The 17,260-nt window shown below is 36.5% G+C and overlaps 1 protein-coding gene across 2 annotated transcripts in view; it reads left to right on the plus strand.

Annotated features, from left to right (window-relative positions):
• The first annotated feature begins 2,656 nt into the window (after window positions 1-2,656).
• Window positions 2,657-17,260, plus strand: part of magu (SPARC related modular calcium binding-like protein magu) — a 33,103-nt gene continuing 18,499 nt past the window's right edge. For both annotated transcript variants that reach the window (XM_028179621.2, XM_028179622.2), the window contains exons 1-3: window positions 2,657-3,050; window positions 9,361-9,541; window positions 11,552-11,782. In XM_028179621.2, coding sequence (XP_028035422.1) covers window positions 2,970-3,050; window positions 9,361-9,541; window positions 11,552-11,782 — 493 coding nt within the window. In that variant the 5' untranslated portion in view covers window positions 2,657-2,969. The remainder of the gene's footprint in view (window positions 3,051-9,360; window positions 9,542-11,551; window positions 11,783-17,260) is intronic.

Here is a 17,260-nt window from a genome sequence, read left to right on the forward strand (position 1 = left end):
TCATTTTGAAATAGAATAGAATTCTGTTAATCTGGAATAACTGTATATCGAGACGAAGTATGCTTTTTTTTACAGTTAATCTAATGTAGGTATATTAAAATGTGAGCCATCACCGAATAAAAATAATTAAAACAAACTTTAAATCACGAGAGTAAAATTTTTAAGGTCAGTGAAATAACATACCTCTTTAAAAATTATTTATAAGGATGATTCCTTATTAACTTTTGAATGAATTCTAAAATAAGGAATATTATCTGTGTCTTAGTTTGAGTTTAGAAAATTGCTCTAAAATACAAATTACGACTTGTCTTTATTAGGTTCAAATACAAAGATAGGTAGGTTATAATCATTTAATAAATACAATAAGAATAGTTAATTGAATGGCCTGTTTATTCGGGCTTAATTAACCTGCAAAGTAAAAATTTCTCATAATAGCTAAGACATATTTTCAAAGCTACAAGCAAATTAACAGAAAGTACGAAATTGAACGAGTGTAAGGATGCAAGGGCCATATGAAATATGTCTTTTTTTTCCTACTTTTTTTTTATTGCCCTTGTAGGCAGACGAGCATACGGCCCACCTGATGGTGAGTGGTTACCGTCGCCCATGCACTTCAGCAATGCCAGGGGCAGAGCCAAGCCGCTGTTTACCGATGCTTCATACCGATGCCACCTATGCTGATAGCCTTGAGAGGCTATTTCAGCTTCTCCATAACGTGTGTAGGTGAGCTCACGGGGCTCAAACCGGAGTGTTGCTATCACTGACCCTAGCAAGAGCAGTGCTTCACAGAATCTATCACCGAATCGGAAACGCGACCCACTGAGAAGATCCGGCGAGAAACTCAGTGGGCTGTGTCTATGGGTTAATTCGCTCGTCGAGACCTTCGTCGCAAGCGACGGGTTCGACGAGGACGGTGACCGGTGCTTGTGGTGCCTAAAAGCACCGTTAATGGATCGGGAGGATCCGTAATAACGTGCTTTGGGCGACGTCGACTGTCTACCATTCGGTCTACAGGATCGGGTATATGACACGTTCACAGCGTTTATATAGCGAACACAGACCTATTATCCCAGTTTCTAAACGCAAGATTTGCACGAACTGGCCCAAAAAAGCAAAGGCTTTCTTTCGATGGAAGTGCTTTTTTATTTCGTGCTAATAGATGCACAGAACACAATTCAGGAGTAAATTAATGACCAACATTAAAATGACTAGCGGATGTCTGTCTTCTTCATTTCCACTTCTCACAGCGTTCTAATTATCTATGCATACAGAGAAATGTTGAAAATTGGGAGATCAATTTCGTGCCTTTGTGATTTAAGTGATATGGGTGTTTGACCAATCTGGTTATTCTCTACGTATAATATATGTAGCTTAGCTTCGTTTGAGTTCATTATGTGGCGATTCAAAATTTACAGTTCATCATTGGACGACTATGCAAGGAGATGCGAACAAAAAGTAGGAAGATCATACTTTCAGTTCGTTGTAAAAATTTGGTAAGTTCCTAAAATCAAACTTATTTATTAGTATTACACGCTCATTTGATACATACTATTCTCAAAAAGTGAGGTCATCATCGAAGTTTTTAACTTAATCCAACATCCGTAACACCATCTAGTTCCTGGAACTGAGGAGAGTTCTTAGCGGTAGGCTTGGTTGTACTCTTGGCAATAATAGCGTCCATGGTCGACAGTAACTAATCACCAACCGGGGGGGCGAGTGCTCGTCTGTCTACAACGGTAATAATAGACGACAACTTTAGGATAAACAATGAGTTTTATCAATATTTATATTATTTATAACAACCGTGTCACCGTGAGATACATAACATTATGAAGATATGACATTTCAAAATTCCTATGATTAATGCAACGGAGCAGAGCAGCCCCTCTACGAAAATCCAGCCTTATCTTTTTTTGGCTTCGCCCTAACATGTAGGTGAGCTCACGGGGCTCAAACCGGAGTGATGCAAACACTGGCCCTAGCAAGAGCAGTGCTTCGCAGTATCTACCACCGGATCGGAAACGCGATCCACTGAGAAGATCCGGCGAGAAACTCAGTGGGCTGTGTCTGTGGGTTTCTGCCTTATCAAGAGTTAGTGTGTGCTCAAACCCATTCGCTAGCCTTCGTTCGTTATATCTGCACCTAATTTTTTATACATGTCATAGACTTTACGAGTGCATGGTCGTTGTTGTGGTTGACTGTACAAGACATGTTGGATGTATCTAATCAACGACGCGACGAAGGCAAACGTGAAAATCGCTCATATGACCTTTGACGATGAAAAATAAAACGCAAGTTTTAGTTTCCATGTTAAATAACACGAATTATAATCACGGCAATGTGAGACAGTATGGGGAACTATCTACTTGGTTTGGCTTCTGCGCCTAAACTGTCAATGTTCCGAAATCAGAGAGCACATAAAATTAACCGTCAGTACGTTGGCGCTGGCCCGAGTCTGCCTGCTAAGCAAGCGACGTCGAACGTAAACCATAAACAAGCTAGGCAAATGGGCTGGTCACACGTTCACACTGGCCTTCGCTCGGTAAACAACGGCTAGCATGTACAGCCGGCAAAAGGGTGGGCGGGGCAAGGTGCGTCCACGATGCGGCGCGACGCGACGCGACGTGAGCACTGCGCTTTTTGCTCATGGGTAGGCGAGAGCGGCGCGGGCGGCGGCCGGCTTCGCACCGGGATCTTATCCTTATTGTCTTTTATTCCGTTCTGCGCTCCCTGTCTCGTCGAACGTTCCTACGATCTCCCTTTGAAACGATCGCCGTCTGTTCTAACAAAAACGGCTTCTATAAAAGCGTAGTATGCCAATATGTTCCCTATTATAAAATCGTTGCTTCTTTCTCCGACCGATAAATGTATTGTTTTTTTCTGTGAACAAGTGTTTTGAATGTAATAATATTTTTCTTTTTCTAGAGTTAATTTATATTATCGTAAAGTAGGACTAATCATCGGACATTATGAATATTTTTGATTCAGTGTTTCACTTATTATTTCTACACATCGTTAACTTGATATGTGGAGCAGCACCCGATGTTCAGGTAATGAAAATTAAATTTTTTTTAGCACCTTTATTATTGTCTAGAATCGATATAAAATTTTAATGGTAGAATAATTTGAAATACATGAGAGAGTTTATGTATTATTCTTGTTTAAAACGGTATTCAAATAACTATAGTCGGATTTTTAATTAGACGAAGCCAGCTGACAGTAGCTAATGTCACTTTGTGAAATAATGTTGCTATATTTAAAGTAATAGTGATGCGTTCAGTTCTCGTTCAATCACATAAATGAACAATGAGTGTGAAGAGTTACTCATTAATTTCAAACTATAAAAGAATATTATTTATATTTTACAATAAAATTGTATTAAAGTGATCCAATATAATAATATGTTACTAGTAGTATGTAACTACAATCAGTTTTTTTTATTTTCATTACCTATGTACCTATAATTGTTATATTTTATACATCTATAGTTTCAACTATATGATGCATTGGAAATAGGACAGTCTTACAAGCTTTCTCGCAATGTTTTTCTTAATGTTTAAAACACTCGGTATTCAGTACAGGTAGATACCATAGGAACATAATGTTTCGTCGAAAACTCGTTGGTATGTACAAAGCACGGCTAAAATTCGAACCCCGTGCCCGATATCGGCAGTTCGGCACACTAACTATTCACTAGACAATCGAGGCAATTTCATTAATTCAGGAGTTTTTTCAATCGTTCACTTTGTCACAACACTATTTTTATTTCATCAAAAACTGACAACACAGTAAACGTCAGTTTACTTCGTCTAATAAAAAATCCGACTATAGTTTTATTTTATTTTAGAAGCAGGGTACCTAAAACACCTATTTTGTAGGTAACGTTTTATCTTGGATCGAATATTTTCTTAACTGATGTTTATTAATATGTGTTAATAAAACCTGTTACTGATTAAAAGGTTAATCATTTAATTTTCAACAAAACCTCGCTAATCGCCTTAACATCAGCGTTTAATGAAACAATATAAAATCATAGATGGTCTGAATTTTACCAGTGATTTTATTGTTACAAATCAGCTTTATTCAGCCGTTAGATCATATGTAATAATAATTAATAAGATCAGTGTTAGTAATTAAGTATTATTAGTCATACTAATATTAAGATGGGGCTAGGCGAATCTCGCATTTCTACTAACTGTCACGTTTTCCTTGTCATCTGTTACTAGCAGTGGTATCAATTTCTTTACCAAAAGAAAAATTTACCTTCTATAAGCTTCTGATAAATATTTATTACCGATTTAAGCATTTTTTAAATTGTATTTGTAGTCAAATGAGCATACAGCCTTTCTGATAATGAAAGTTCAGCGTCGCTCATGCGACGTCTGAAATACCAGAAATGTAGCCGAGACGCTGCCTGACGCTCACAGTTCTCCCTCAAATCTCGCTTAGGAATGGACATGTCACAGCGCTTAGGAAATATCGTCTAAAATGGCCAATGAATAATCACGTCAAGCAGACAGTTACGAGTATAAAATCGATACAGTATTTTGTTTCCTAGGTACCTATCGTTGGAAAACAAGAGACACCTTGAAGAATGTCACACACCATGTTATTATATTATACGTCTATGCGATCCCAATCTCCTTGGTGGACAACGAATACTTGAAAACCAGTCCTTAGTTGTTGTATCCCCACCTAATTACCAACGTAAATATCCCCTAAATCTTGAGTATTTCCGGGCGCTTTGTGAACCCGTAAATGTTTATCCATTGCCCTGCCTAATTTTCAACGTACGATATTACTTTACTCTTTATATTGTTTATCTGGGAAAGTAACAGTACAACACATCCACAAACTGTGTTAAAGATAAGTACGAGCAAACATGTTGCCACCATTAACAATATTATGATACGATCCCACTTCCAATTCATGTCTTAAGCTGTACAGTGGCAGCGTCACGTTTACAATTTGACTAGTCTACATAGATATGCAGAAATCTTAACGCGAAATTAACAACGAACTTGTATTGATGAATAAAAAATCAAGATGAAAATACAGCCCAGATTCTCGCCAGTTCTTCTTAGGGGGTCACGGTTCCGATCTAGTGGTCTATTCAGCGAAATTCTGCTTTTCTAAGCCTTTTAGCAAGTTAGATAGTCCTCCTAGGTTGAGCTGCCTTAGCTCATCTATCAAACCGTGCGTAGCTGGAATACCTCTCGACACTACCATCGATTAGGTAGGAGGAAAAAACAAAAAAAGGTCGTTTTTTATATGTATGTTAAAAAGGTCGTCAATATTGTTAAATCCAAGAAAATAATCGCGAAGAAGTGTACATGCTCTGCTCTTTACTATTAACGAATTGGTGGCGATGACAGAAAGATCGATCACAAAAAAAATCTAAATAAATCTGATAGACCATAGGAAACTCGGGAATTAAAAATAAATATACTCACATATGTGTAATAGTTTTGCGAAAATTACGTATATAAAACTCAACACCATGTCGGAACATGACTAACGAATGATTCCGCAAACAGAGTTAAAGTTCAAGAGCCATTAAAATTAAAGGTATAAATCATGATTCTATATGTAGTCATGTCTGGTAGATACAATAAATGCAACTTTCCATTTACAGATATATAGAGAAATCTATACTAATATATAAATCTAGAGTGGTTTTTACGGATGTTCCGTTATACCTAACTACTGAACCATGCCTCCGATTGACTTGAAATTTGGTATCTATGTAGAAAATACATGTGCTTAATGGATAGGCTAATATTTATATGAGTGTTGGACTCCCTAAACCAGTTGCGGGGGCGTTAATGATGAGAATCTTTGTGGGGGTGAGAAATAGTAATGTTAATTTTAAATTCCCAGCAAAGCGGACGGGTACAGCTAGTTTAGAATAAAGACAATATCATTTTTGATAGAACCACAAATAAGTGCAGACTGAAGAGTATATAATACCTATAAATTATTAAAAAGATTGCAATTGAATAATCAGACCCGAGTGTTCTCTTACTAAGAGTTCGCTGGATTACTTCAATGAATATAGTCGACCCAGTGACATAGTGTAGGAGGTATTCGTCAATTACTACGACATTGCGCCACCGTCCAATTCGAAACTGTCCATACAGTCTGACAGTTCTAATACTGGTGCGCTCGATGCGTGTTGTGACGTTTGTTGTTATCTAAGCTGTCATTCAAATTTTAATGGCGTTTCGAATATCCACTCAGCAACGGACACTTCGAAAATGAATTAAACGGAGAGCATCGTCGAAATTGAAAAAAAACCTCAAGCATTGTGAGCGAACTTTTAAAAGCCCGACACAATATAGAACGTTTGCCCTTAGAAATGAAAAAAAAAAACAGATACATTGTTGTTCTCTACGTTCACACAAATCTTACCGAAAACCGCAAAATATCTGCCACTCCCACGCATCTAAAAATTGCATTTAAAATTATTTATATTTTTATATTCCACATTTTTACTGGCTACTACTAATTTTGTAAAGTACACCTGGGAGTGGGCATTAGAGAGCTCTTCCAGGTAGTGGGGTGTTCCTCCACCTGCAAAAACCCACAAAAGCACTAAGAATCATCAAGATGATGGATGGTAGCAGTGATAACAAAGGCCTTGTGCTCGCTCTGTTGCTCGGTACTCGAATATTGATAATCGTATATAGATGTGAGTTGTTTTACTATCCCCTGCCTTCCAGGAGATATAATCTCCAGGTGTCTAATGGAGAGAGGAGCCTACAAGGATTACACTTAGTATTCCAGGCATAGGTTCGAGAGGTTCAGGCTCGGCCCCTCGCTCCAGAACAGTTAATCTCTTTATTCAATAAAAAATGTAAAAAATTATTACTAAACCAGTGTTTGGAGGATCGACTATAAGACCCTTACCCTATATGCAGTACGTGTGGGTGAAGTGGAGAGCTCTGCTTCGCTGAGAAGACATTTTTATTTTTAAGCTATTGCATAGCTTTTATCGCGAGCTTTGAGCGCGGCGACTGAATCAAGAAATTCCGTAACGAAAATAACCTGACATATACATACATATATTTAATATACATCCATAGCCCTTTTTTTTCGGGTAGGGGCCGAACCTCCTACGAGGTATCCGCGCAAAAGAGGCGCGCGGGGTATGTGAGACTCAACGATCTGCATGGTGTTGTGAGCAGACCGCGGGCCCAAGGATTTTAGGGCCCACCCACTAAACGACTCCCCTGCACTCTTACACCCGACGTCCGATCCCCTCCGAGGTCCGAACCCGGATGAGGTAGGGGGGTTACCACTACAACCAGACGGCGCGGCTCACCCCAAGGACGCCCAGCCGACGGAGCCTTCGAGGCGAATCGAAGGCTCTGAAACGTCAGCCGTCTCGGTACGGCAGCCCGTCAGACCGCCCAGACGGTGCCGCTGGTGTCCCGGAATACCCCGCTGGACCAGAACCAGCCTGCCGGGTCGGGACGCGATACATCGTCGACCGGTCGCTCTATAACTCCACGGCAGCGTGCTAGAGTGCTGGTAGCGCGCTGCGCGGCCTATACCCCCCCAGGTCGCCCCTTGACCTTCACCGGGGGGAGGCCGCTACCTACAGGGGCCGGGACGTACGGGCGTATTCCCGCCTCCGGCCCCCGGAACATCCATAGCCCTGGAAAATACATTTTTTATATTTATCATAGAAATATCTTCCCTTGGCGGGATTCGAACCCGCGACCCCCTTTAGTAGTGACCGCGTCACTTACCACTACACCAGACGGCCGTTAATCCGGTGACAACCTCAGCGGACTAACGTTATGGGTTAGGTTTTACGTCAAACACTGACGAGCTCAAAGAGTATGGTTACCAGGATCCTTTTTGCCTGCTCTTAGGGCTGAAGGTGTCTATAATTGGGCTAATGGACCGGGTCGATCCGTAAGGACGTGTCTAGGGCGTCGTCGGTGACTGGCTCCTGCGTTAGCCGTGGACGAAGAGTACTCTGCTATGGCCACGATTTTCATGACGCATCACCTTATCAAAGTAGTAATGGCCTGTATGTTCTTTTACGTTCGTAACGTACTGTACGTAACTGATATAGAGGTATATATTTAAACAAACAAAAACGTCCGTCAGCGTCATTCAGGCCTTTGTTAACTTATTCTACGATAGCTACCATTAGCTACTATTGAAATTACTACATTAGCTAAGTGAAACTTTGACAAGATAGTTTTAAGTTTTATTTCGTGCGTATTTATTCATTTCACAATACAACGTTTCGAATATTTTACAGCTTCCGAATTCGGAAATTTATTGAATTTTTATATTTCTTAATGTATGAGAGGTTTCGTTAAAATCTAAGAAAAATATCAACTCCTATAGTGAAAGAATCTATACTAATATTATAAAGAGGAAATATTTCTTTGTTTGTTTGTTTCGAATAGGCTCCGAAACTACTGGACCGATTTGAAAAATTCTTTTTCCATTAGAAGCCGACATTGTCCCTGATGAACATAGGCTACTTTTTTTTAATTTTTTTTATTTTATTTTTTTGGTTTCATGTGTGTTTTAATGTTTCCGAGGCGAAGCGAGGGCGGGTCGCTAGTAAATATATAAATTAACGATAAATTCATTTAGTTCGTAATGTTTTAAGCGCCGTTAATAAGCGGTGCGAATAGAAAACAAGATAATACGTAGGGCATGCAAAGATAAACGATAAAACGCATTGCTTACGTCCAGATTATATTCCCAGTAGTTGACAGTTGCTTTATTACGTGTACCGGGAACACTGAATTAATTATTATCTGTGTTTATAGCTCAGGAAAATTCGCTTTGTACAACAACGACCAAGAGTTTAACGAGTACGCGCATAATAAGGCATACCTCAATGAACCATTATTCGATAACTACGAATTGTTATATTATAAATATTAGTTCAAAGTCGATGTGGCACGTTTATATGACTTGTTTAGCTTAGTTCGAAAAGTACAGTCATTGTTCTCTGAGTACAGGTAACAAATTACCTCGTCAACTCACAATTAACGATCTCACTTAAACCAATCGAAGTTTAATGATCTAACCAACCGATCAACTTAAATTACAATAATAGTGTCACGGATTTTTATACGTGATTTCGTGTTCTAATAAACTCAAAACAGCACGACAATATTATTAATAAAATAATATAAAAATAAATAAAAATATTCACGATTTTTTAATCTTAAGTTTGAAGAGCTCGTGAATCCTATGACCTCATATATAATAGTTTAATTTTAGCCCATATTTTCCAGGAAAGAGCCGCCGGCAAGTATCAACGGGCCGTCATTAGCATAAAATTTATAACAAACTATAGAGCGTTATTGTTTTTTCGTACAGACTAGTGAAATATGGAACGAGTTATGCAAGACGCGGGCAGCATCATGCGAGACAAACGCATCGAGTGTTCGGAGACCTGTTTGCGGTACCAACGGGCGAACTTACGCCTCAAGGTGCCTGCTCATGAAGGCTCAATGTAACGGAGAACTTGTTGCCATAGCCAGAAAAGGACCGTGTCTAGGTAAGTGATATTGTGAGCACTAACATAAGTTAAAATTCATTTTGATGTTAAAAAATACTAAAAATAGTAATAGGTTGATACTGGTAGGATCTCTTGTGAGTCCGCGCGGGTAGGTACCACCGCCTTACCTATTTCTGCCGTTAAGCAGTAATGTGTTTCGGTCTGAAGGGTAGGGCAGCCGTTGTAACTATACTGAGATCTTAGAACTTTTATCTCAGGGTGGGTGGCGCATTTAAGTTGTAGATGTCTATGTACTCCAGTAACCACTTAACATCAGGTGGGTTGTGAGCTCGTCCACAGGTTTCAGTAACGACAATACTGCGCGGAACAAATAGTACCTACATAATATGTATTCTTAAATAATGTTGATACTCGCATATTCGTCATCCTGAATTGCAGAAAGCTTCTGTACGAATAAAATGACTCATTACACAACTGGCGGACATTATTTAACGTTCAGGACGATGGATGAAAATCAAACATTCAGTCTGTTCATTTTGCATGGCAGTTAAAAGGAATTCGGAAATGATATCACCCATTAACCAGTCGTAACACGATCCAGTTTAGTTTAAATGCATCTGCTTAAGTTGTAGCTCATTTAACGCACTCAAAGTTACATCTTTGAATCATCGGCTAGTTCTTTATTTGTTTTTAATGTAAAAACATTGAACGAAGAAGATAACGGTAAATGTTTGTTTTTATGTTTGGTATCCTTTTAACGATATCGACACATCTTTCGAATATTTCATCTATATACTACCTATACAAAAATCGATGTGTGTATGTCTCTTGTATATGTACCTATTGGCTCCAAAACGACTGGACCAATTTTGATTTAATTTTCAGGAAATCTTCAAATTAGCCGATAAATAAATAACAATTTCCCCCAATAGCGGGAAGTCTCTCTTTTGGGTCGAAACTGAGTTAAAACTAAAAACTTCTGTTATTAGTTATTACTAGAGGTCCCGCAGTAGTCGAAATTCGACTATAATTAATTGCAATTGTAAGTTTGTACACTATTATGATTGTATTTTATACTTCTATAATCACAAATTTCGCCAGGGCTACACTATAATAAAATATTAATAAAGACAAACAATATTTAATCTATTCTCAATTTTACCACAAACGTCAAGAACAAAAGTTTGACAATAAATAGTATGCATGCGTGTGTGCGTCAAATACATGGTATGTAGTGTGTGTAATGTTTTCTTTATTGATTTAATGTATCTTTTATGCATTCTTTTAAAAAAATATTACCATTTCGCACTTCTTCTTTATATTCTCTATAAGTGTGGAAAATTTCATACTCCTCCGTCCGCGCAATTTACGTAAAAAGGGACACAAAGTTTTTGCTTCACGTATTAATATATAGATTATTAAACATTAGTTCATTTATTTCGTTATAAAATTCTTTCATATTTCCAGTTACATAATTAAAACTACTTTTACGGTGTAATCTCGGGCTTTTTATTAGTGTTGTTATATTAGTTTCAAATACTTTACAGTTTTTGTGGTCACGGACGACTATGGAGTTCTATGTCGACATTTCCATATTGTTAGTTAGCACACGACATTAATGTTGATAAAAAATCCGAAATTAAACCGTAAAAATAGTTTTAACTATGGAACTGGAAATATGAAAGAATTTTATAACGAAATAAATGAATTAATGCTAAATAATAATAATTAATAACAGAAGTTTTTAGTTTTAACTCAGTTTACGTTACGTTACGACTCACGGAAGCCGAAAAAAATATTGTATTTCCACCTTCCATAGCGAAACCTATATGTGCAAGAATATGACTATAATTAGGAAAACAATCCAATTATTTAAACAGATCATGACTGTCTGGGAAACTCAAACAAAGAACTTCCTAATTGTTTTATAATTGAACTTCACAGTGCACATTGTTTCGTGTAATTTGAACGTCTAGTTGAACTGGTTTAAATTAAGGCAGTTTTCTAATAACCGTTAAATTATCAGCTGTTTCGTTTTGGTACGTGTAGACGGGCAGTCGTCTTGTCTAATCGCGCATCGATACGCCCTGAACGCCCAAGCCCAGCAGAGAGCTCCTAGACCAGCGTACATCCCTCGGTGTCGGGCTGATGGTACCTATGCAGCGGTGCAATGCGGCGCATCAGGGACCACAGCTGCCGGATGCTGGTGTGTCACTCCCGACGGGAAGCCGCTGCCAGATACAGCTGTGAGGAATGGAAGACCCGACTGTACTAGAACTGGTAAGGATAAAATTTAATTCTAGTTTAACTATTGCATAGAATTAAGGCAAGTATTAGTCCCGCAGTAGTCGAAATTCGACTATAATTAATTGAAATTATATGTTTGAACATTATTATGGTTCTATTGTCAAAGACTATTTATATATTAAATATATATTTATATACTTATATAATCACAGATGTCGCCAAAACTACACTTTAGACAAATATTAACAAAGATAAACAATATTTTTAATCTATTCTCAATTTGACCATAGACTGTATGCAATAAAAAAACGTTTGACAATAAACAAATAGTATGCATGCGTGTGTGTGTCAAATACATGGTAGTGTGAGTAATGTTTTCTTTATTGATTTAATGTATCTTTTATGCGTTATTTTAAAAAAATATTAGCATTGTGCACTTCTTATAGATAGTCAGCTCTAACATTGAGCTTAAATTTTATTCTAACAATGAAATAATGTAATCTGAAATAGAAGTCCCGCTAATACAGTAAATACAACAATTCTAGCATTCAGACCTAAACTGGCGAATTTAATATTTTTTGAAGCTTAATTTTCATTCACAACAATTCATCCTAAAATTTATGCATACGGCTTTTGGGGATTAACGATTAGAAAACAACATTTCTATTCGTAATCGCTAATACAAACGCTTTTCTCAAATGCGTCTATTTCTATTTGTTAATTAAAAAACCAATTACATTAAACATAACTACAGCAAAACATTATGATTATGAAATTACCAACCCAGATAAACTCCGGTATCGCTGATTTTCAATAAGGTTCAACCAGTGGTAATTACGAGGTAAATGAAGCAATCAATTTATATACTTACGATGAACGAGCACCTATCAAGTATTTACAAAGATAAATATTATTAACCTGTCTACCCGGATCTTGGGAGTTTATTTCACCTGCCTTGTGAATACGTTGAAATATGCCATGTCTATTTGTAAATAAACGCCAGACGAAAGCCTTTGTTTGCCTTATATTATTAGAAACGCTTGGAAAATATTAGTTCATTAACACATTGCGACAATGTGGATACATATTGTGGTGGGTCTCAGTCTTTTAGTGTTAATAAAACACGTTCGTTGACAGTTCCCACAAAATCGAGTCGAACGAATTCCATTTAAGATTAAAATCAATCACAGTCTTGTTAAGTGTTATGAATTTATTTGAAAGTTGTTTTTATCTGTATTCTTAAGCTGATTTTAGTTTTAATTCGAATATGCGATCTGATTTTCGGAAAAAAAATGCTGCGTTGTTAGTAAAAGTGTAATATACTCGGAGTTTATATTATCTGTGGTACCCAGAACCGCTTGTGTAAACTGTTTACTAATCCTGGGAATTCGTAATAAATTAGGCGTTTAAAAAACCAAACGTAACGTGGCGCCAAGTTTTTGCATAGTATCTTTCACACTTAAAAATATTTCACAGAACTGTTTACAATTATAAGAGATCTGAAACAGAACTCATTACTGATAGATTTACTAACAACATATCGGGAGGCATTTCATGTTGTACAAGTGTTTCGATCTGTAGATACCCAGAAGTGTACTCACCCCAGTTCAAAATATACGAGAACATTTAGTGTTCGGTAGGTAAATAATGGTTTATATAAAATTTTCCAATACGAGTAATAATAATTTTATTTATGAGCGGTTCCGCAAAACCGCTTCTATCATAGCTAATTAGATTAATGAAAAATGTCAGTTAAAATACATAGAACACGTGTGTGGGCAATTTCCGTATGCCGCCACGTGACTAATAAACTTCTAGGAATAAAAGTGTTAGGGCTAGCGACGACGGAAGACGGCAATCCTGTGTTATTCACTAGCCAGGTACCTACCTACATAACTATTATCGAATTAAAGGTCCGTCTCACCGATTTAGCTTCCTTGTAAACTAAACTCAATCATAGAAACGTGACGTTATATTGTTTTAAAAACATATTCAGTATTCGTTATAAAGTAAATGGTTTCGTGAAGAGTCCCTCAAATCGGTGCCATTGAGAAATTAACGATTAAATTACCGGACATTGTCCGAGTCCAAACTTTGAAACTAATTTGGTTTGCCAATACACTTAGAAAATATACATATTTGAAAACTTATGGCTCCTAGCAGAGATGTTACATGTTATGCTGCGAAAGTCAACAAAGGCACCTATTAGACGTCATGTTCTTCCGATTCCTGGCATGTCTGCGTATGTGGAGTTTTAGACAAAGGGTCATCCTACGCAGGGCATCGCCCGGCGCTCGTTCTAATATAAACTTCCTCAACACTCACACCTATTATAATTGACATTTAATTTAAGTGAAGCAATGTACTACAATTTAGGTTTATTGGTCCGACGAATTGTCTTCAATGTTTCAGTGTAATCGGTTTGTTCTAAAAAAAACGATTCTTCATTAATTTCAACTTACAATAAAAATTAAATTTCCTATCCCTTACATAAGCGTTAGCACTGCATACCTATATTAAATTGAAAAAAATATATATTTGGCGCGCATTTTTCGCGCTCTTGTGTAACGCAGCTCGCAAGAGACGTCCGCAGAGTTCTTTCGTAATTAATTTGCGGTTCAGCGAAATCTGAATCACCAATCGAGAGATGTAGTTTGAAGTTTACCTTATTAAACCAATACTTTTTGCGTCCTCACTATGAGAGTGCATTGTCCACTTTTCGGCATCCGGAATAGTTAAGCTATACTCGTATCGGTTGATACAGCAGACCTGTCAAAAGGTGGAAATCAGGTCACTCACAGGTAATTGCTGCCTCATTCCAGATCTTGTGTTTGAAAAGGAGAACGTATACATTTATAAGTCGTGCTATAATAAAATTTTATAGTGAGTTTTATTGTTGCAATTACAAGAAAACAACTGTTATGTGTATATGTATTTTTCGGAACTTTGATTAGGAGAATATTAAAAGCAATTATTTATCTTCTTAACATTTCTACAACACACGTTTCAATCAGCGTGATTAAATTAAACTGGATATGTAGACGCATACCAAACTTGTTATATTTAAGATATTATGTCTGTAGTTCCTTAATTGTGTTTAACATCGTAAAATATATAATTATTTTATAGCTCACATTAAACCTCCACGAAGGTTTTGTGAATTAGCTTTGATTAATGTTCTGTGTTACGATGCAAACATTGTTTTTTTTTTACCATAAATAAAACTCAGGTAAAAACGCACGCCTGAATCAACTGAGAACCCCCGTGACTTGGTTTTGCACTTATAATATATGTAAATTAGATGCCATTCGTTACAAAGATCTATAAATGTCGTGTAGCCAACGATGCCGGAACATCTGACCCCTAAGTTGGTTCCGATAAATATCCGATGTATTTAATTTATGTAGGTATTATAATTTATTGACAGTTTAAAATAAAAGAACTGTAAAAATATATAATTCAATTATAACTGAACTGAGCGAGTGACGATCGAATAACATGCCATTACCCGCTTGTAAAGATAAAGAAATACGTTTTCATTCTTCTTTATTGGTGTGTCGGAACTAATCGTATTAATTTTATGTTCCGATCTCGGGTGTCTGACCATTTGATATCCATTCAGAATACGTAAATGACAAATGAAGTGAATTCGAACACTTAAAACGAAACTTATTTTTATTAGTGCCCATTCGATGTTTTGGGCAATTAAAACTATAATAATAAAACAGGAACAATACTTTCAAATCTCCCACAACACGCGCTCCTCGAATTTCGAGGCTTAACGTAGCTTCTGTTCTAAAGGAGAAAGGTTCTGTTTTAATAATATAAGTATTTTAATTGTATACAACGTTGACAATAATATTATTGCATGTCGTCAATACAATTACGAGGAAAAATAATAATTACCACAGATGGAATTTTGACAACGGTATAATCTATACTAATACTATAAAGAGGAAATGTTTGTTTGTTTGTATTGAATAGGCTCCGAAACTACTGAACCGATTTAAAAAATTCTTTCACTGTTTGAAAGCTACACTATTCCCGAGTGACATAGCTTTTGAAAAACATCTTTTTTGTTAAAAATTAAGGATCCTTACTAAAACTCCAATAATGTAACCCAAGGTATTAAAAAATAACCAAAAATATTCTTTACATCGCGTTCCCTGCGAAAACTATTGATGATAGAATAAAATAATGTACTACGACTTTGTAGAACACATTTTTAATTACAAAAAGTGTCGCGACAGCATATGTCTAACTGTTATATTTATGCCGCAATAAGTGTTCTTTTATTTAAAAAAATAAAACAACGTCAAATACCGTTGGAATTTTTGTTAAAGACCCGAGCAGAGCCGGAGCGGGTCGCTTGTATCTAATAAATCGAAATTCAAAACAAATTGCGCGGCAACAACTGCATAATAATATGGTCACTATTGGATGGACATTATTCCATTCGCATCGTACAATAAATTTTATAAACCTTGTGTTTTGAAACACGTTACATTAGGAATGTGACAATATCCTCATGTTTTATAAAGCACACTTATTATGTGCATAAAGTTTAAATGCGATGATGGTCCATCAGTTAGTTTGTTACTTTGCTAAAACGTGAAATATTACATGCCGCCATGTTTTATAAGTCGACCGTAAAATATACCTAAATATAAGGTTAAATTTAACAATAATAATTTCTGTAGAAATTATATTCACCGCAGAAATAGACAGGGTGATGGTACTTACCCTTGCGGACTCACAAGACATCCTACCACCAACAAACGTAAAATATTAAAGGTAATTGTTGAATATTTTTAGAGATTCGTTTAATAATTTAAACTATATCTCTACCCTACGACCACATTCGAAACATTTCCAAAAATATTTAATTATTATCTTCTTCTACGAGTGATGTTTTGCACGAAATGTAACTCAGTATAAAAAAAATGAGATTACACTATCGGAACGCGTCAGATACTAGCTGTCTTCGTAAATGTGTCGCATAAATGACCGTTCTCGAGATAATATGAACCAACGTTAAGACAAGTATTTGCTCAGTTTAGCATATTATAAATATCGTTTTTCGTTTATGTTATTATAATATTTAATAGTTTTTAAGTTTAGAGAACACACTCTATACTTAGACCTCCGTTTAGAATATCGATATATTAATACGTGAAGCAAAAACTTTGTATCCCTTTTTACGAAAATTGCGCGGACGGAGAAGTATGAACTTTTCCACACTTATAGAGAATATAGAGAAGAAGTGCATAATGCTATTTTTTTTTTTTAAATAATGCACAAAAGATGTATTATATCAACAAAGAAAACATTACACATACTACCATGTATTTGACACACACCTGCTATTTATTTATTGTCAAACTTTTGATGTTGACGTCTGTAGTCAAATTGAGAATAGATTAAATATTGTTTGTCTTTATTAAAAATTTTCTTTGGTGTAGGTAGTCTTGGCGTTGAAAATACAAAAAATACAATCATAATATGTAGTGT

Source organism: Bombyx mandarina, chromosome 01 (genome assembly GCF_030267445.1).
Source record: "Bombyx mandarina strain Sakado chromosome 01, ASM3026744v2".
NCBI classification, from domain to species: Eukaryota; Metazoa; Arthropoda; class Insecta; order Lepidoptera; family Bombycidae; genus Bombyx; species Bombyx mandarina.